At 41.4% G+C, this 21,407-nt stretch overlaps 1 protein-coding gene across 1 annotated transcript; it reads left to right on the forward strand.

The window, feature by feature from the left end:
- The first annotated feature begins 3,479 nt into the window (after nucleotides 1-3,479).
- sar1ab (secretion associated, Ras related GTPase 1Ab) lies at nucleotides 3,480-21,061 on the forward strand. Its single transcript, XM_060925972.1, has 7 exons — nucleotides 3,480-3,628; nucleotides 15,842-15,913; nucleotides 16,050-16,169; nucleotides 19,254-19,319; nucleotides 19,447-19,550; nucleotides 19,666-19,797; nucleotides 20,114-21,061. The coding sequence occupies exons 2-7, from the start codon at nucleotides 15,856-15,858 to the stop codon at nucleotides 20,228-20,230; spliced, it is 597 nt and encodes a 198-aa protein (XP_060781955.1). The 5' UTR covers nucleotides 3,480-3,628; nucleotides 15,842-15,855; the 3' UTR covers nucleotides 20,231-21,061.
- The last annotated feature ends 346 nt before the right edge of the window (nucleotides 21,062-21,407 follow it).

Here is a 21,407-nt window from a genome sequence, read left to right on the forward strand (position 1 = left end):
GAAACATATACATAACATGTGAACATATAAATATTGCGGAGGATAACACAAAAAGTAAAAATACTTAGTTCCATTGTGGTCCTATAAGACTATAGGACTATAAGACTCGCTCTTCGTTCCTGATGTTCATATTCGGACTCAACGCTGGAAATGTGTCGGTTACAACAAAACCGTGTCCAAACTGGACTGAACAGGCCATTTGCAGGAATTGGTCACGTGTCAATTTCCCCCCTAGCAACAAGCCCGTGGTGGGCAAGCTAACTTGACCCTTCTTGACAACCATAAGAGTTTGACTGGCGATGCTAAGCAATCCATTTCTATAATAGCTGTTTTTACCTTTTCTACTGTCTTTTTTGACCCGAATTTTCGTGTGCACTTGGAAAAAGTTTGCGCTTTTAACTTCTCTCGGAAGTTAAAGCGAATTATTGGCCGTAAAAGAGAGTTTTTTGGACTCGAGTTGGTCGCCGCCGAAAGAAATTAACGTGCGAAATGGCGGGTTTCTCAGGTATGTTTATAACTTTTTATAATTTCTCCTTTTCTACCTTTATCATTCGCTTAACGTGTGAAGATAATTTAAAAATAAATACAGATATATTCGCCATTTGGACCAACTTGAGTCCAAAAAACTCTCTTTTACGGCCAGCAAGAAGGTTCTGAGTTCGAACCCAGCGGCCGGTGTCACGGTCTGAATTTACCACCAGTCTGACTTTACCAGGTAAATTTAAACTGTAGCAGCCATGGTCTGAATTTACCACTGTATAAATTTACCAACTTGGTATAATTTGGCCTAGTCTGAATTTACCAGCCTAATATGAGATTTATGTTCATGTTCATACTTGAATTATTTACACTTTATCTTGATGAATATTGATTTAAGTAAGACTCCTCATGATTATAATAATTTAGTTATTCTCTCAAATTTACCAACCTGGTATAATTAGACTCCTGTCATTGGACCTAGTCAGAATTTACCAGCCCAATATGATATGGGATTTACGTTCATACTTGATCCACAAATTATTTTCACTTTATCTTGATGAATGAATGAATGACCCGTGTTTTAGTTCCAGTTTATGCACTAAGTAGGCTGATCAGGAGCAGCCAGCAGCCAGGAATGATGAACTTTATCTTCATGAATATTGATTTAAGTATATATGAAAGAACGAAGTCAGAATGTAAAGTGTTTTGGACAACTTTATTAACTTCATTTACACATATACTAATAAAATTCAATCCAAACCATTCTTGTCTACTGATAATCAAATCTCACAATTGTAGTCACAATTGTAGTCACAATTCGCGTTCTGTTAGTCCACAAATGTGTTGAAATGCTCGGCACAAAATTGCAGCAAGAAATGGTACATTTAGACTTCCCAGAAGTTGATCGGGGGGGCACGATCAGACCGGGCGGCACGGTGGTGTAGTGGTTAGCGCTGTCGCCTCACAGCAAGAAGGTCCAGGTTCGAGTCCCGTGGCCGGCGACGGCCTTTCTGTGCGGAGTTTGCATGTTCTCCCCGTGGCGACTTGTCCAGGGTGTACCCCGCCTTTCGCCCGTAGTCAGCTGGGATAGGCTCCAGCTTGCCTGCGACCCTGTAGAACAGGATAAAGCGGCTAGAGATAATGAGATGAGATGATCAGACCGTGACACTGGTGAGGGCCTTTCTGTGTGGAGTTTGCACGTTCTGCCCGTCCAAACAGTCCAAAGAGGTTAGGTTAATATGGGGTGGCCTTGAGCGAGGCACCGAACTCCCGACTGCTCCCCGGCAGGGGTGTAGTGGGCGTGGTACGCGGGGGTACCACTTCCACCCACTTCTCCCGAGGTGAGATTAAAAAAAAAAAACTGTCATTCAATGGCCTGAGTTTATACGCTCTACAGTAAGTGACACGTGCCTTTGTGCTCATCATCAATGCCCCCCCAGTCGAACGTTACGTAAAACGTAGCGACGCAAAGTAGAATGCATTCTAAACGCAGCCGAGATATTAGAATTATGTAAACGGTTGACTCCGCCATCTGTCGGTTTAATGCTTCCTGATCTTTGAAGTTCTAATGCGATTTTTGCTCAGTATAGGCCTATGATTTTGAATAGCCTAATAATAACAGTAGGGTCTGTGTGTGTGTGTGTGTGTGTGAGATTTCCGGGCGTTCATGGTAGCAGCACCGAGAGGGCAACAGAACTGATATAATCGCCTGCCTGGTCATCCTTACGCGGATAATTTCACCACATACTGTATATATGATTTGAAATTCATAATCTTTGTGGCCTTCCTGTTTAGTGTTTTGTTGTACATCCAAAAATGCGAAATGACAATAAATTTAAAGAAATACTCAAGTCTTTAAGAAGGAGTGCATGGTAGGGCTTAACCCAATGGCTGCATGTCATGTATTTTGTATACGCAGGTGCCTCAATCGCGCCAGACTAAATGCTTGATTTATTCGATTGGTGCCTTTTATAATAAATTTCAGCCCATTGCTGGTTTGTATGCGATGTGAGTGAGTGACGTGACTTTTTTTGAACTTCTGGACACATGCTGTAGCTGTTGCCACGGCAGTAAGTAGGCTAGTAAAAATATCGAATTCCGAATGCAGCTCGGCTCAAATGAACATGAATCGAACATGAACAAAGGTGTTTGTGTATCATAATTTCCAATATTTTGGCTTCACGCCTGATAGTCCATGTTAAACCTATGCAAGGTTTATGTTGAGTTCCAGCAGCAGAGTGGTGCTGTCTACGACGATGCATTCGGAAGGAGAAGGCGAATTTGTTCCTCTTTAGCCATTTCGGCATATTTATTGGAGACAAAAATAAACCGCGGCTTTTCGCCATAACAGTTGGGCTGTACTGACAAACACGAATGAAAATTGCACACATAAAAATGTCTGAAAAAAAAGTGTCTTCTTGTGCCCTCTTGTGTTGTTAAAAGAACGTAACATTTATACAAATCATTCAGACCAAACATAGGCGACCAAACAAAGGCTACCGCTTCTGACATGATATCAAATCGATGACGTCACGAATCGCGTACCCCCACTTTAAAAATCTCCACTACACCACTGCTCCCCGGGCGCTGTTAGCATGGCTGCCCACTGCTCTGGATATGCGTGTGTGCATGGGTTAAATGCAGAGAGAAAACTTCACAAGTGTGTGATGAATAAAGTTGTGCTTTCTTTCTTTTTCGCTTTAACTTCCGACAGAAGTTAAAACCACAAACTTTTTCCAAGTACACACGAAAATTCGGGTCAAAAAAGACAGTAGAAATTATAGAAATGGATTGCTTAGCATCGCCAGTCAAACTCTTATGGTTGTCAAGGAAGATCAAGTTAGTTTGCCCACCACGGGCTTGTTGCTATGGGGAAAATTGACACGTGACCAATTCCTGCAAATGGCCTTTTGGTATAGTCTGACCCCAGCATTAGCTAAACCCATGTTACTCACACACAATGTCCTACCAGTTTCCACCACACGGGGGAGCTGCTCACACGCTTTTAGCGCATGTCCATATCCGAGCACAGTCGGTTTGTTTACTTGACACATTGAGTTAGAAATTAGCCGATGTAGCTTCTACTCAGCATTGACATCTACAGCAATAAAGCCAGAAAGCTGACGGGGTGACACTCATCCTCATCGAGGTGGGTTTTAGACTCCAGCAGGAGTGTGGTCCACACCGCGGTCCGGTAATAATACTGATGAGTCTGGCCATGACATACGTTTTACTATTTACTAGAGGGACAAATACGATTTATTTTGTTGCTTGATCTCTCTCGCTCTCTGTCGGTACCTGGTGTGGTTATGGGTTCGTTTGTTAGTTAGTCGGCCACATTGTTTTTCCGTTCCGTTTTAAAAGCTGGCCTAATGACGTTTTAAATAACACACTAACTAGTAATGTGAGAGCAGAGCAGCTTGGTGAAGTAATTTATTCACTACACGTCATGTTGGGTTCATCACACAATGTTTAATCGGTGTACAAAACGCAAAACAAACACATTAGGATTTGGGGTTCGGCTTCATGGGGAGTCACTGCCTGCCATTTGAGTGACATTTGTGTGTGTGTGCGCGCATGTTTTTATATCATAATGGAGACCCAGTGTTTCCCCCACAGGGACTGGAACACATCTGCAACTTTGGCCTTGTGGGGACATTTGACAGCTTTTAAGCGTAAAGTTAGGGTTAGATTTAGGTGTAGTCATAGTATTAATTAGTTGTTAATAATAATTCGTCCATCCATTATCTGTAGCCGCTTATTCTGTTCTACAGGGTCGCAGGCAAGCTGGAGCCTATCCCAGCTGACTACGGGTGAAAGGCGGGGTACACCCTGGACAAGTCGCCAGGTCATCGCAGGGCTGACACATTCAGTGCGTTTACATGCACATAGAGAAAATCGAATTTCTGCCGTTGTTCGACTGAAATCGAAGTTCTAAATGCCATGGAAACACCTTAGCTAGGCTGAAATTGAACCGAACTTGATTTCTCGTAATCGAGCTACGCGACCTAGATTATGCGATTGTAGCCGAGCTACTTAGTGGATGTATACCCTATCGAGCTATGTAGTTGAGCTACTTACTTCAGCACTGCCCCTTCCGGAAGTGACGAGACCACAAGCGGGAAACACGACAGCCTCGGTCGGCATGACAACAGTAATAGCGAGCAGCAGAAGAGGTCAGGAGGAACAAACGAAGAAGAGAAAATGGCGAGCAGAAACGTGCACTTCTGGAGCAATGAGGAGACAGAGTTCATGCTCATTCAGCTTAAGGAGTTGAATATATTAAAATTCATGGACGGGAGAAAAACGCGCAATGGAGAACACGGAACTGATAACTTTGTTTACACTCTTGAATAGCTCTTCTTCATGACGACAACCGGAAGTGTACCAACACGATGGGGCGTGTAGCGCCACCTGTGGCTTGGGTGCACAATGTACCTCACACAATAGCTCGATTTCCTTGTGTGCATGTAGGATTGGATTTCTCTGGCACCCCTGCTGGGACCCTTTGCTCGATTACCGACAGCAGCTCGATTTGGATGTGCATGTAAACGCACTGATAGACACAGACAACCATTCACACCTATGGTCAATTTAGAGCCACCAATTATCCTAACCTGCATGTCTTTGGACTGTCGGGGAAACCGGAGCACTTGGAGGAAACCCACGGGGAGAATATGCAAACTCCACACAGAAAGGCCCTCGTCGGCCACTGGGCTCAAACCCAGGACCTTCCTATTGTGAGGCGGCAGTGCTAACCACTACACCACCGTGCCGCCCCATAATAATAATAATAATAGCACCACCACCACCTGATCACTGAATGTAGTAAGTTGGCGCAGACAGAGTACAAATATCGTCATGATAATGTGGCTAGGATCTCATCTCATTATCTCTAGCCGCTTTATCCTGTACAGGGTCGCAGGCAAGCTGGAGCCTATCCCAGCTGACTACGGGCAAAAGGCGGGGTACACCCTGGACAAGTCGCCAGGTCATCACAGGGCTGACACATAGACACAGACAACCATTAACACTCACATTCACACCTACGGTCAATTTAGAGCCACCAGTTAACCTAACCTGCATGTCTTTGGACTGTGGGGGAAACCGGAGTACCCGGAGGAAACCCACGCGGACATGGGGAGAACATGCAAACTCCGCGCAGAAAGGCCCTCGTCACCCACGGGGGTCGAATCCGGACTTTCTTGCTGTGAGGCAACAGCGCTAACCACTACGCCACCATGCCACCTGTGGCTAGGATCCTTCATTGAAACATGGCCCGATTTCATGGACTCAAAGTAACGGATAAGTGGTATGAGCATAAGCCTGAAGGGGTAATGGAGCGCGAAGAAGTGAAGTTGCTATGGGATTTCAATATCCAGATGTGTTCCCACATCCAATTAAGGAGACCAGACCTAGTGGTGATAGATAGAAAGAAGGGTTTGGGCAACATTATTGATGTCGCCATCCCTGGAGACACTGGAGTTGCTGAGAAAGAAAATGAAAAAATTGATAAGTACCAGGATTTGTGAAGGGAGGTAGCAAAGTTATGGAACATTAAAGCAAGACTGGGTGCGCTGGGCACAGTCATACCAAACCTAACTAAACACCTCGAGTCGATTGACATGACCATGAAGATTGAGCTGCTTCAGAAGGCAACCCTCCTTGGCACAGCACGCCTCCTCAGAAAAGTACTTGAGGCCTAAAGTTACAAGACATAGCTTGCCCTCAGTACTGAAATTCGATTCCAGCTACCAACTTATAGCTGAATAATAATAATAATAATAATAATAATGTCAATGGAAAGTCCTCACAATGATAGTATAACAAATGTGTGTGTGTGTGTGTGTGCGTGTGTATAATTGGTCCGTGGTGTTGGGTAACAATCACTAACCCGTTTGTAAAAATAGAGAGCGCGAGAGAGATGTTGGTCAGCTTTAATTCATAGAGTAGTTACTGCATAGACTAAGTATGAATTTATCAAAAGTTATTAATCTATGCCACTACTCACATTCTAGCCTTCTAGTTTTGTCAGTTAAATAGAATAGAATAGAGTTTATTGCCATTTGCACAAGTACACTGCAGTACAGGTATATTGGAGTTCTTGAGCGGTTTCCACAAGTCAGCTTCATAGACATTAAAAGACAAAACGCAAGAGAGACAATTTACAAATATACAAAACAATATACATTTTAAAATAAAAAACACTATAATACACAATTATAACAAATAAACAGTGTGATTTACTAAACAGAACCATGTAAGGCTGTCATTAAACTGAGTGCAATTGTGAATAAATATATAAAAAAGTAATAAATATCTATCTGAAATGATTGTAAAAAAAAGTCAATAAACTTCACTTTACAATGTAAACCTCAAAACATTGTTCTGGAATTGCCATGATAGTATTTATTAATGAATTGGTATTGTTATACAGTACTGTGCAAAAGTCTTAGCTCCCCTGCTTTTTTTCCATACCAATTTTGTTGTAGATTATTTTATGTCTTCTACATTATCCAATCAGTACAGAAACATTTTAGATTCCAAACATTAGTTTTCCAGCACAACATCAAATGTTCGAGAAAAAAATTGGCATGTCAGTAAAGAAAGCAGTGTATTACATAAGAGAACACTTTTAAGACAAAAACATAATGAAAGCTGCTGGGTTTTGCTACAGAAATAAGAAACAAGTGCAACAGTCAAAGCCTGCAGAAGAACTGCGGTAGGTTTTGGAAGGTCCTCAGTCAAACTTACAGTTCATTTCCTTATGAAACTACTTTAAAATGACCTTATAAGATTACTATATTTTTTACCACAAAGGGTTGTCATGTCAAATATTGACTTTGTTTCATTTATTACTGTTTACTGCTTTTTATAGTATTTTTAAATCTAGAAACATTTCTTTTTATTAACAAATCGTAGTCTTGAGTACAATGTGTGCAATTCTATGAGGAAATTAGATGGTCAGTTTTACTGAGCATCTTGCAGAACCAGCCACGTTTTTGTTTTTTTTTCTGAAGACTTTCACTGTCTCACATGGGTGGTGTTTTTTGTTTTTTTTTTTCTCTGCAAAACCCAGCAACCTTCATTATGTTTTTGTCTGAAAAGTGGTCTCTTATGTGATATGTTGCTTCCTTTACTGACATAAATTATGTGATATGTTGCTTCCTTTACTGACTTTTAATTTTGTGCTGGAAAACTAATGTTTGGAAATCTAAAATGTTTTTCTCTGAAAAGTGGTCTCTTATACACTGCCTGGATAAAAAAAAAAATCACCATTTGAGTTTAAATGAGCAAATAATTAAGAGCCTTTGATTGGATAATTACTGCAGTGATTTAATGTGTTTCGGCTGGCAACAATTCTTGTAACTCTGATACGGTGAGTAGCTTCTCATTTCTTAAACAACCATATTGGAAGATGTATCCTGAGTTCATGGAAAAAATGTTTCTGAAGGGTCAAATTATTGGCCTGCATCAAGAAAAAAAATACTGGAATTGAGTTAAAAACTGTCCAGTGCATTGTTATAACCTGGAAGGATAGTCAGACCCTCCAGGATTTCGCGATGTTGCAATTTGCAACTTCAACGCAAATTCAACCAATCCCCGTGAATTCAGGGCAGTGTTGCAATTATATCCAATCACCGCAACTTTCCCGCAAATTTGACCAATCGTTGGCGTCGTCTTGAGGTGACGTCGACAAACTACCTTCCGCCTTACTTCCGTGTATACGTTCAAGAGAAGCAGCATGTGCGATCTCAATGTTTATATAGGCTTAAATTCTGTTACTGAAAGTGTGTTTTGTTTACAGTGAAGGACTGTGTGCACTTTACATTATTTTTTACTTAATACAAGAAATTAATGGATGCCAACATTTTTGCCAAAATGGTATTTTATTTTCCATTGTTTCGGCAGCTTCAGCATCATACTGTGAGATTCTGTTCAAATTTTTTTTCTTCTATGAAGCCTGAGCCATTTATTTTATTAGTTTATAATTATTGTTTAATTTAGTCTTCAGGAGAGACTGCCTGCACACAGTACTAGTATTAATAGTTTATTTTTTTTCTTACATGAAAGCTGAGGCATTTATATTATATTTTAAGGTAACTTCATGTTGTGCTGTGAGGTTCTATGCACTTTAACTTTTGAACCAACAGGTGCATTTGGATAAGTAAAGCCTATTTTTCTGCGTTTTTATTATAATCCTGGTAATCTTTTATATTGGTAAAGTTGTTTATAGGACCATTTCTCAGTGTCTTTGTTTTTTTAATCAATAGTTTTTCAGTAATAACTTAATATTTAACATATCACTCAATTTTAATCACAAAAAGAGAAAATCGCAACAATTTCTCGCAACTTTCACTTCCTCCCGCAATGTAATTGCAACAAAAACCTAAAAAACACCGCAACTTTCATCGCAATTTTTGGGAAAAAACCCCCTGCAACATCAGACATTTTAGCCCGCAAGAATCACAAAAAAGGCCCGTGAAATCCTTGGGGGACTGGATAGTGGTGAACTGCCAACTTCATAGAAAAAATGTGGTTGGGGAAAAAATCTTGACTGACTATGATTGGAGATCACTTAAACATTTGGTGAAGTTGAATCATAAAAAAATTGACAGTAGAACTCACGGTTATGTTGAATTAGAATCAAGTTTATTGCCAAGTACATTCTCATATACAATTAATTTGCTCTGGTGATTGGTGCTTGAACAGTTAAGATAGAAGTTAGCAAAGACAAAAGGAATAAAAAATAAGAATCTAAAATATACAAATTTGAAAAGTGGATATATTTAAGGGGTATGTGCATGAGTTGTTGAAGTCCAAGCTGTATGGCATGTCCCAGAATGTGCAAAAATAGGTCACATGATGAAGACGGAGAAAAGTCATGATATGAACGTGTGAGAGGAATAGAATATGTGCAGTAGGTTAAATAGCCAAGCTGTGCAGTGTGTGCCGGAATGTGCAATAAAAGTTCACAGAACGAAGATGTATGGCATGACTTTGAAATGTGCAAAATCGCAGTTCAGAGACGAAGTGCATTAACGTCACAGGTTGGAAGTGTGAGGTTAGAGGCAGTGGGGGTCTCTGACCTTATTGATGAGGCCAGCTGCAGTGTGGGGAAAAAGCTGGTCTTCTGGCACAAGGTTTTGGTCCGCAACCTCCTACCAGAGGGGAATGATTCAAAAAGTTTGTGTCCGGGGTGAGAAGGGTCAGCCACAATCCTTTCTGCTCTCCACAGGCTCCTGGACTTGTACAGGTCCTGAAAAGATGGAACGTTGCAGCCAATCATCCTCTCAGCAGAGTGAATGATGCGCTGCAGTCTGCCCTTGTCCCTGGCAGTGGTAGCAGCCTACCAGACGATGACTGAGGTGGTGAGGATGGGCTCAATAATGCTGGTGTAAAAGTGCACCATCGTTGTCTTTGGCAGCTCAAACTTCTTCAACTGCCACAGGAAGTACATCCTCTGCTGTGCTTTCTTGGTAAGAGAGCAGGTATACGTCTCCCACTTAAGGTCCTGAGTGATGGTAATGCCCAGGAAGCAAAAATACTCCACAGAGTTTACTGGGGAGTCAAACAGAGTGATGGGGCAGGTGTGGCAGAGCTCCTCCTGAAGTCTTCAATCATCTGCACTGTCTTTAGAGCATTAAGCTCCAAGTTGTTCTGCCTACACCAGGTCACCAGATGGTCCTTGTCCCACCTGTAGGCAGACTCATCCTCTTCAGAGATGAGTCCAATGAGGGTGGTGTCACCTGCGGGGGGGATCCGGTGCTGATGGTTTGGGAGTCATAGACGTGTTTCCTCAGCTTCACGTGCTGCTTCCTGTCAGACATGAAGTCAGTGATCCACTTGCAGGTGGAGTCAGGTACACACAGCTAGAAGAGCCTGTCCTACAGAACAGCCGGGATAATAGTGTTGAAGGCGGAACTGAAATCCACAAACAGGATCCTAGCATAGGTTCCTGGGGAGTCCAGGTGCTGGAGGATGAAATGAAGAGCCATGTTGACAGCATCGTCTGCAGGTCTGTTGGGTCTGTAGGTGAATTGCATGGGGTCCAGGAGTAGGTCAGTGATGGATTTAAGGTGGTAAAGCACAAGGCACTCAAAGGATTTCATAAGCACAGAAGTCAGGGTGATGGGTCTGTAGTCATTTAATCCTGTGATTCTTGGCTTTTTGGGGACAGGGATAATGGTGGAGGCCTTGAAGTAGGTTGGCACATGGTATGTCTTCAGTGAGGTGTTGAAGATGTCTGTGAACACCAGAGGCAGCTGATCAGCACGGTGCTTCAGGTTAAATGGTGAGACTGAGGCTAAATCCACACGGCAACGAGGTTTTTTTTTTAAATATCGCGTCCACATGGGCAACGGATCTGTTACATTTCAGGTCCATATGGCAACGGAACGCTTGCTGAAAACGATGCAATACACATGCCACACCTCTAGGTGCGCTGTAAGACGGTCCCATCGGAGACACCAGAACAATAGAAGAAGTAGACGCATGGGCATAAACCCCTTCTTCTGTAGCTTTAGCCACATAAAGTTTTGATTATTAATCAGTAGCGTAAAACGAAAGACACGGAAAGAGGAATGAATGGGGGTAGATGGAGAGAGAGAGGAACGAATGGGGGTAGATGGAAGCCGGTGCGCCAACATTCTGATATCCTCCAGAATTCTTTAATGGTCCGGAATAAATTGAATGCTACACGTTGATGGATTACTTTCTTCTACGCCCTTTTTGAGGAATGTATTGTCGGACTTAAACCAACATCTGAAGAGGTGAGATCGCTCCTTTTTTTTTTTTCCTATTTTTGCTGGCGGGATTGGTTTTGTTTTTGGAAAGCACACGGGCGGTGCGTGGTTTTGGTTACTGCTTCCGCAGTGTTTGGACTAGTTATAGGATTTGTTGACAACTCGCATCGAGTTCGTTACACTTCTACCCGGCGTGAAGCACTGACAGTCATGTGGTTGTGACGTCATCGTAAACAAATCCGTTCTACTCATCCAGACGACTTCGCAACGGGGCCGTTGCCAGATTTTTCCACTCTGGAACCCGTTCTCAAAAGATTTCGTTTTGGGGCACCCAAAACACTGGTGCCGTGCCAGGCCGAAACGATAAACAATTTTATCAGATTCACCTGAATCCGTTGCCATGTGGACAGGACCTGAGTTGGGACCTGCTGCTTTGCGGGGGTTCAGCTTCTTAAAGAGCTTATTGACATCTCTCTCCAGAGTGGAGAGAGTTGAGGCTGTGGTGGTGGGTGGATGGGTCTCCAGGGTGAGCAGTGGTAGAGAGGCCCCAGCAGTAGTAGACGTGGGGGTGGTGAGCTGGAGTGTGGAGTCATGGGGGATGCTATTAGGACAGTCCCATTGTCTTTCAAAGCGACAGTAGAACTCATTCAGTTGGTTGGCCAGGTGCAAGTCGTTAACAGAGTGGGGGGCTGAAGGTTTGTAGTTGGTGATCTGTCTGAGCCCTTTCCAGACAGACATAGTCATTGGCTAAGAACAGGTGTTGGAGTTTCTCAGAGTACAGTCATTTAGTTTTTCTCACTGTCTTGCTAAACCTGTTCCTAGACTCTTTAAACTTGTTCCTGTCCCCACTTCTGAACGCTTCTTCCTTTTGCAACCTTAGCTGTCTGAGCTTATCTGTGAACCAGGGCTTGTCATTATTGTAACTCACCCTGGTTTGTGATGGAACACAGCAATCCTCACAGAAGCTGATGTAGGACGTCACAGCCTCTGTGTACTCATCCACACTATTGGTAGCAGTCCTGAACACATCCCGGTTTGTACAGTCCAAGCACGCCTGAAGGTTCTCCACAGCCTCATTGCTCCACATCTTTGATGTCCTCTCTACAGGTTTCCTCAGCTTTAATTTCTGGAGTGTGGAGTCACGGGGGATGCTATTAGGACAGTCCCATCCTGTATGCTGTCGTCTGCTGGGGCAGTGGCTTGAGGGTGAAGGACACTAACAGACTCGATAAGATCATCAGGAAGGCTAGCCATGTTGTAGGCGTGGAACTGGACTCTGACAGTGGTGTTGGAGAAGAGGACACTGTCCAAAATAAAAACAGTCTTAGACTGTCCTTCCCACCCTCTACATGAGGAGCTGATCAGCCACAGGAGCACGTTCAGTAAACGGCTGATTCTTCCACGCTGCACAACTGAGAGACACAGGAAGTCATTCCTACTTGTTGCAGTCAAGCTGTACAATGCCACTGTATAACTGTGGTACACTGTCTTACCATGTATATTGTATCCTTAACTCAGGTGCAATATATGCATATAGGAGTCATTGTATATAGAATCACTTCATTTTGCTTTTATTTAGGTTATTGAACTTTAAATTTATTTTATTTATTCTTTTTTCAGATGATTTTATCTTCTATTTTTAGACATGTTTACTTCTCTGATTCAGGAGCTTGGTAGCAAATTAGAATTTCCCTCCGGGGATTAATAAAGTAATTATTAACCCCGCCGACAGTAGTCGGAGGGGTTATTATTTTCACCTGCGTCAGTCTGTGTGTGTGTATCTGTCTGTCTGTGTGTCTGCAAGATATCTCAAGAACCAATGGATCGATTTGGACCAAATTTTGTACATGTGTTGCCAATCACCCAGGAAGGAAACCATTAAATTTTGGAGGTCAAAGGTCAAGGTCATGGCAGAACTTCGAAATTTTCGCCCAGTGTATTTTAATAGGGAAAAGGTGGGGTTTGCACTCGTTAGAGTGTCCCTGTCTAGTTCTGATTCTGTATACAGGGATCAGGTGGACCATGATGTGGTCAGTGTGGCCCAGTGCAGCGCAGGGGACAGTGTGATCGGCATTGTTGACTGTCATGTAGCAGTGATCCAAAATATTCTCCTCTCTGGTCGGGCATTTAATAAACACTTATGTTTTGGTAGTGCGTGGCTGAGGTTACCTTTTGTTAAAGTCACCGAGGACAATAACTAGGGAGTCCGGGTTAGTCTGCTCCACACCCAGTATCTGTTCGGCCAGCATGCTCTGTGCGTTCTGCATGTTGGCCTGTGGTGGAGTGTAAACACCGACCAGAATGAATGACGCAAACTCATGGGGGGAGTAGAAGGGTTTACAATTAATGATAAATGATTCCAGGTCAGGAGAACAGTGTTGCAGGATTACTAACACATTACTGCACCAGCTGCTGTTTACATAAAAACAGATTCCACCACCCTTTGTTTTACCAGAGAGATCTGTGTTATGGTCCGCTCTGAAAAGTTTGCAGCCAGCCAGCTGCAGCACAGAGTCCGGTATGAGTCCGCATAGCCACGTCTCTGTGAAGCATAAAATGGAAGACGAATGAAAGTCCTTGTTTCTCCCCACCAGCAGCTGGAGTTCGTCCAGTTTGTTGCACAATGACCGCACATTGGAGAGAAATATTGCAGGTAGCGGAGTGCGAAGTCCGTGCTGACAGAGGCGCACCAGTGTGTTTTCCTCTCCTCTGGTGTCTCACTGAGTGAGCAAAGGTGAGAGCACCTTTGACCAGAATGTCCAATATTTCCACAGATGATACCAGAAAAGTTGGTAATAAGTCCACTGGAATTGTTCCCCTGATGTTCAGGAGCTCTTCTCTGGCAAAGGAGGTTTGAGTATCGCAGCAGTGAACTGAGTTTACAAACAAAATAAGAGAAAGCAATGCGCACCAACACACCGAGGCAGCCATCCGCGGTACCATCTTGGTGGTGATTTAGTGAAAGTAAGAGCATTTCCACACACCCAATGTGATGAGAACTCACAGAATTGGGACTAAACAGCTGTGTGGCCATAAGAAAGCCGCTTGTTAGTGAAGCTAATGGGAATAAAAGGCTACGCTTTACTAGGGAGCATAAAGACTGGTCTCTGGAGCAATGGAAAAAGGTCATGTGGTCTGATGAGTCCAGATTTACCCTGTTCCAGAGCAAGGGATGGATAGGTGAAGAAGGGAAGCACATGAAGCAGTGTATCCATCATGCATAGTGGCCACTGTCACTGTACAAGCCTTTGGAGGCAGTGTTATGATCTGTGGTTGCTTCAGTTGGTCAAGTCGAGTCATAAAGCCAGCTGACGACCTGAATGTACTGAATGACAATATTATCCCATCAATAGATATTTTTATTTTATTTTTTTTAATTTTCCCTTGATGGCACGGGTATAAAATTAGTGCTTTAAATTGTGAGAGTGGTTCAGGGAGCATGAGGAATCATTTTCACACATGAACTGGCCACCACAGAGTTCTGACCTTAGCCCCATGGAAAGTTTTTTGGAATGTGCTGGAGAATACTTTACAGAGTGGTTCTACTCTCCTGTCATTAATCTAAGATCTCAGCAAAAAAATTAATGTAACTCTGGATGGAAATAAATGTTGACGTTGTATAAGGTTGCTGAAATAATGACATGGCGAATGTGCACCATAATCAAAGGCACGGCAACAAACCATGTGTGTGACTTTATTTTGGCTGGGCAGTGTATAATATGTTGCATTCTTTACTGAAATACAAACATTTTTCTGTAACATTTAATTTTGTGCTGGACAACTAATGTTTGGAAATCTAAAATGTTTTAGTACTGACTTGATAATGTAGAAATCATAAAATAAAAATCTGTAACAAAGTTCGTATTAAAAGAGAATTAGGGTGCTTAAAAGGCATATCATGGGTAAATTCAGGAGCAAGATCAATGTAATTCTCCTATTTTATATTAAACTTTGGTCAAATATCTGTAACATTCTGCATTCCCTGCAAGTTTTTTACCTTGCGCAATACCAGAAAAATTCAGTTGAAATCAAGCCATTTGATGCGAATTGGTCCGCCTCTGAAAAAACTTGGGATTTGAATTTCCCGGCAAACACTGATTTTCGTGACGTCATCTGCGGGACGCCTCCTTCTGAATCCTACGTCAGCGCTGGTTTGTTTATGAGAAAACGACCTGGTGGTTTTCTGCAAGTTTCTTCAACGTTCTCATGTAATTATTAAAATGGTTAACAGATGTATCGTGTAGCAACACCAGTCTTGATGGGATTAGTACTCATCGTTTCCCAAAAGACCGGACAGTGAGAGAGAAATGGGAGCGCTTGGTCTACACAGGCTGTGCACTGAAACCGTGCAAAGCTCTCGCAGCCTGCTCGTGCTTCCACAGATAACGTCACGAATCTGGCTCCAGACTCCCTTGGGATTTTTCCAGACGTGTTTTGTTATTTTATTTTTTTCTGCTATAGACAGATGGCCTTGTGCAAAATTACCCTTCTGGATGAGTGTGTAAAGAGACATGCTTTCATATAAAAAAAAAAAAAAAGAAATTGGTCCAGAATATGCCCTTTAAGACTACTGTACAATAGTCTGTGTTTGGTTTCTGATTTTTCTTTGCCTTCAGGGAACAGCAACAGAATGTCTTTCATATTTGATTGGATCTACAGAGGATTCAGTAGTGTGTTGCAGATATTAGGTAATGTATCACTAATAAGACATTCTGTCATTAGAACTGTCTGCCATTTACTGTAGCTATTAACATTAATAATAAGAGCAGTAAGAAACCGTTTCTGTAAGTCACACTTGATTGGTTTCACCCGTTCTCTCTTTAGGACTGTATAAAAAGACAGGAAAGCTGGTTTTCCTTGGATTAGACAATGCAGGAAAAACAACATTATTGCACATGCTTAAGGATGATCGGCTCGGGCTGCATGTGCCAACACTTCATCCAAGTGAGTAGTTGTTGTTGTTGTTCATCTATGCTGTGTGGATACACTGTAATATACAGAGGTGGATAGTAACGAAGTACATTTACTTGAGTACTGTACTTAAGTACACTTTTTGAGTATCTGTACTTGAGTATTTTTATTTTTTTTTGGAAACTTATGACTTTAACTTCACTACATTTGAAAGGCAAATATAGTACTTTTTATTCCACTACATTTCTGTCAAGGTTCTCTTTACTATGAAGCAGCTTTGAAAGTGGATGTATTTTTCTTTTTTTGTCATAAAATGTGATAAAACGGGCGGCACGGTGGTGTAGTGGTTAGCACTGTCGCCTCACAGCAAGAAGGTCCTGGGTTCGAGCCCCATGGCCGGCGAGGGCCTTTCTGTGCGGAGTTTGCATGTTCTCCCCGTGTCCGCGTGGGTTTCCTCCGGGTGCTCCGGTTTCCCCCACAGTCCAAAGACATGCAGGTTAGGTTAACTGGTGACTTTAAATTGACCGTAGGTGTGAATGTGAGTGTGAATGGCTGTCTGTGTCTATGTGTCAGCCCTGTGATGACCTGGCGACTTGTCCAGGGTGTACCCCGCCTTTCGCCCGTAGTCAGCTGGGATAGGCTCCAGCTTGCCTGCGACCCTGTAGAACAGGATAAAGCGGCTAGAGATAATGAGATGAGATGAGATGTGATAAAACCAATCACAGGTGACACTGAGACAGCTGATCAGTAATCACTAGCAGGCCTAGAAATTCATATATTTTTTCACCAGCCAGCCGGACTAGTTACCTTCCAAAGTAACTCGCCAAACAGAAAATCAACTAGCCAAAATTTGTTCATGTATGAATTTTACTTCTGTCAAAAATAACACAAAAGAGAGTAGTTACCATTGTTCATGACTAATGTGCATTTATTTCAAGACCCGAGTATTTTGATACTATTGTTAAATACATAAATGAGAACAACACAGAGCACCATAATATAACATCAACAAATAATAATATATTGGAAAACTTGGCAACTTGGTGTATGAGTAATGAAAACAAATATATTTACTATCATGACTATAGCACCCAAAATATGTCCAACTTGCTTTCTGTATTTAACCATTTATGAGAGAGAAAGCATTAGGAGCTTCATATTGACTAGGAATCAACTTGAAAAAAAATTAATTATTCCATAAAAATCGTATAGCAGCCAAGGCCTACCCTGCTCCCACGTTTGCTTATAAGTCCTTTGTCGTTTCTCCTTCTCATACGATTTATCGGTGGCCTTTTTCTCCTCTTCAGACTGAGGTCGCTTTGTCCCCGTCTCTGGCGGTTTCTGTACACCTTTCAGAAAATTCCACATCGCAACATAGCTTTGGCAGATGTAGATGTAAACAACAACAACAAAAAAAAACACGTGTTTAAATGGGCGATAATGTGGCCACATCTATTGAATTTGATAACGTGATGTGGCAGCAGGGGTGTGGCCAAGCGGCGGTCTGTGAATGGAGGGCGGAGTCAGGGAAGGTAAGTGGTGGAATCATTGCACCTGATGGGGATTAACCTGTGTTTGTGTGTCTTCCCCAGTGACCGCGCCCTTTAAAAGGAGAGGAGAGCAGAGAAAGGGAGCTCTCTCTCCCCAACCAGAACACGTGCGCGCATGGCTGGGAAGTGATAAAAGGCTGAAAAGCTAGCAATAAATAGTTCATTGAGAACTCAGTTCTGGCCTGCCGTGCTTCTGTGCTCCACCCACCTGGTCCAATACTACACGTGATTACCGCGATATTCAACGAGATGCGTTATATGCATGCGCAATAGTGAAAAAACCGACAGCCTGACTCGTACACGATATGATTCGGAATTCTTCAGTAGTTTCCGTCCTGCCGATAAACACATCGATTTAACACAGACATGGCACATGCTTAATGTGGCGGCTTTAGTTGAGGGTGTGTCTGAAACTTCGCTTCGTATATATATTTTTATTTTCAGCTAGCCAGCCGGGCTGGCTAGTGACAGGAATTACCCGCCAAATGACAAATTAAGTCGCCTCGGGCGACCGGACCACCACGAATTTCGAGCCCTGCACTAGGGTCACGTCCATAGACTGGATAAAATCAAGTTCAATTATTTCTCAACAGCATTATTTGAAAATCAGTTGATGGCAGAATGGAAAGAGGTGGTACTTCTGAGGAATGCACGCACTCATGGCTATAGCTAGAACCCATGTTTCAGTTTTCTGAAAGGATTAAAGATATGTTTCGTTTTAAATGCTTGCTTTGTCGAAAATGAACCACATCAGAGACTACAAAAACTTGCTGTCCAACCTGCGGAAGCATATCGGGGCATATAAGTATTTTATTCCAAGAGAAAGCTTGCAATGAAGTTGTCTGTGCTTTTAGAGCTAGCAATAATGTTACAAACGTAGCTACGCAGTCTGATTAGTCAAGTGATCTTTCTATGGATTTGCCGGTCAAGTTGTTGTAGCCTTGTCCATGGCTAACATTTACACATCGCTAGTTAACTTGGACACTGTTAGTTAGCATGTAAAAATAGTTACGCTAACGTGAGTAACTTATCTGAAGTCCTTTCAGAAATATGTTTTAGCATAATGTTGCCAAATAAACAGAATGTAGAAATCTTTCTTTTCTAGTAGCATTAGCTACCCAATATGATTTCATGTTTGAAAAGAGTTTGCTAGCATGTCAGGTGGAGTTTCACTGACTAGCTAGCTTAACGTTAAACCACCATGATGGCACATCATGCGTTCATTTTGAGAATTCACATTTCTGTCTTTGGTAACAGCATTAGGTTTTGTAAGCGTTGTGGCAATAATACAACAATGTGTTGACAGAAAATGTACTTTTAATACTTAAGTATTTTTAAAGCAAATACTTCAGTACTTTAACTAAAGTAAAAATTTGACTGGACAACTTTCACTTGTATCAGAGGGATTTGACCAGTGGGATCTGTACTTTGACTTAAATTGGGTACTTTGTCCACCTCTGGTAATATGTGGGGAAAGGCTTGATAAATGTTTCAATACGCATAACATTAATTCTGATCATCAAGGCTGGTGTCATGAATTTGCATTTGTTTTTATCGCTTCTTTCAGCTTCAGAAGAGTTAACCATCGCAGGGATGACTTTCACTACATTTGACCTGGGTGGGCATGCACAAGGTAACCATGGCGATCAAACCATCTTGCAGTATGGTTTCTAATATTAGTGTACACTTTACAGCTACAGGAACGTGTAAAGGTAACTGTTTTACAGCTTTGCAAATGTATTTTTGTTCTTTAACCGCAGCAAGAAGAGTTTGGAAGAATTACTTACCAGCCATAAATGGAATAGTCTACCTCGTGGATTGTGCTGACCATGAGCGTCTACAGGAGGCTAAAGTCGAACTAAACGTAAGCTTGTTTTCATTTAAATCATTAATAATTTTGTTTTATTATCTTTTCCTTTTACCAAGGCACAGTTTGTATCGAAACTTCCAACACGACTATTTTGTGTCTTGTACTTTAGGCCCTGCTAACTGATGAGACCATATCCAATGTGCCAATCCTTATTTTGGGAAATAAAATTGATCGACCTGAGGCAATAAGTGAAGATACACTGAGAGGAATATTTGGCCTACATGGACACACTACTGGGAAGGTAGAAAATTAACTAACAAACACACACATCATAAGGAACAAGCTTTGGTGTTATTTCTATATTTTTTTGCATTTCTTAGCACGTCTTCAACATTTTGCTAAAAAGAAAAATGTGTCAGGATTAAATTCTTTGAAATTGGATTTTTCAGCAAGTGTACATTACAGTAGTTTGCATTCAAGCTGGTACAATTCTGAAATGCTCTAATTACAATGTCCCTCTGATTACACTGACAGAATTGTTCTATTTGCATTTTATTCTTTTTTTTTTTTTTAATTTGAAATTATTTTTTGCCAATTATCGATTGTTTTCTCTTTAGGGGAATGTGGCACTGAAAGAGCTGAACATGAGGCCAATGGAAATTTTCATGTGCAGCGTGTTAAAAAGACAAGGATACGGGGATGGTTTCCGATGGCTTTCTCAATACATTGACTAATTGGTTAAGACCCAATCGCCTCTCCAAACCTACTTGACCCTATTTATTGAAGATTTGACTCAGGAGTAAAGAACTATTTAAAACTGAATGAAAACGTGACAATTATTCCAGGAGTAGGTTTTTTTAAATTGTGCCAAAAATAAAATGTACTCCTAAAATACATTTCTGTCATCTCAAATGACAAAAACTAATGACCGATTGTATATTTTTCCCCTTTTAAAAATGAAGCAAACTATATAGTACATGTTGAGTTGAGAGTATTTTAGGATAAATAGTATTACATTTAGGGTTTGTTGAGTCTGTCCACATTACATACACTTTCTGTTACACTTTCAGATAAATAGATATTGCACATAAAAGCGGGAAAAGCAAATTTTTGCCATGATATAGAAATAAACTGAGTTATGTGAAATATGGTGCAATAACTAGACTTATGTAGCTTGCATATGCTTTATTTATTTTTATCTTTAAACACTATTAATACCAGTGTGCCTTAACTGATTGGTGCTTTTTAAGAAAAAAAATAATTTCATCTTTATTTTATGGCCACACTTTATTTTATGGTTATGATTTGTTAAAATTCATGAGTTATTTCTGCAGTAAGTAGTCTTTGACCTTCAGCTACAACTAAGTGGTGAATGAGAGTACATGAACAGCACCACAGTCTTTCAGAGAAAGTGCAATACACGATATCATGTTAAGTCATTTTCACATTTGTAAATAGAAATGCTTTCAAACATCTTACTTAAATGATGTGGCTCAAAAAACCTTAATAGCACAATTTTCAAGGCTTATTTTGGAGCAGACAAAAATAAAAGTGAATATTTTCAATTCTCATTGTATGTTGTCTGTTCTTTGTTCGTCAGCATTTGGGATAAAGTTTATTTGCATTTTTAAAAAAGTGTATTGAAATTGTGGTAAAACACTACATGGCCAAAAATCTGTAGACACCTGACCTTCACACCCATATACAGTGGTGCTTGAAAGTTTGTGAACCCTTTAGAATTTTCTACATTTCTGCATAAATATGACCTAAAACATCACCAGATTTTCACACAAGTCCTAAAAGTAGATAAAGAGGAACCCAGTTAAACAAATGAGACAAAAATATTATACTAGGTCATGTATTTATTGAGGAAAATGACCCAATATTACATATCTGTGAATGGCAAAAGTA

The sequence above is a fragment of the Neoarius graeffei genome, chromosome 7, assembly GCF_027579695.1.
Source record: "Neoarius graeffei isolate fNeoGra1 chromosome 7, fNeoGra1.pri, whole genome shotgun sequence".
Taxonomy (NCBI): Eukaryota; Metazoa; Chordata; class Actinopteri; order Siluriformes; family Ariidae; genus Neoarius; species Neoarius graeffei.

What these genes read in the sequence shown, in the direction of transcription:
- sar1ab (XM_060925972.1), top strand. Translation starts at nt 15,856, where the DNA reads ATGTCTTTCATATTTGATTGGATCTACAGAGGATTCAGTAGTGTGTTG. An exon ending in TAGTGTGTTGCAGATATTAG is followed by an intron (nt 15,914 to 16,049) that starts GTAATGTATCAC and finishes TTCTCTCTTTAG; the next exon opens with GACTGTATAAAAAGACAGGA. An exon ending in CCTGGGTGGGCATGCACAAG is followed by an intron (nt 19,320 to 19,446) that starts GTAACCATGGCG and finishes CTTTAACCGCAG; the next exon opens with CAAGAAGAGTTTGGAAGAAT.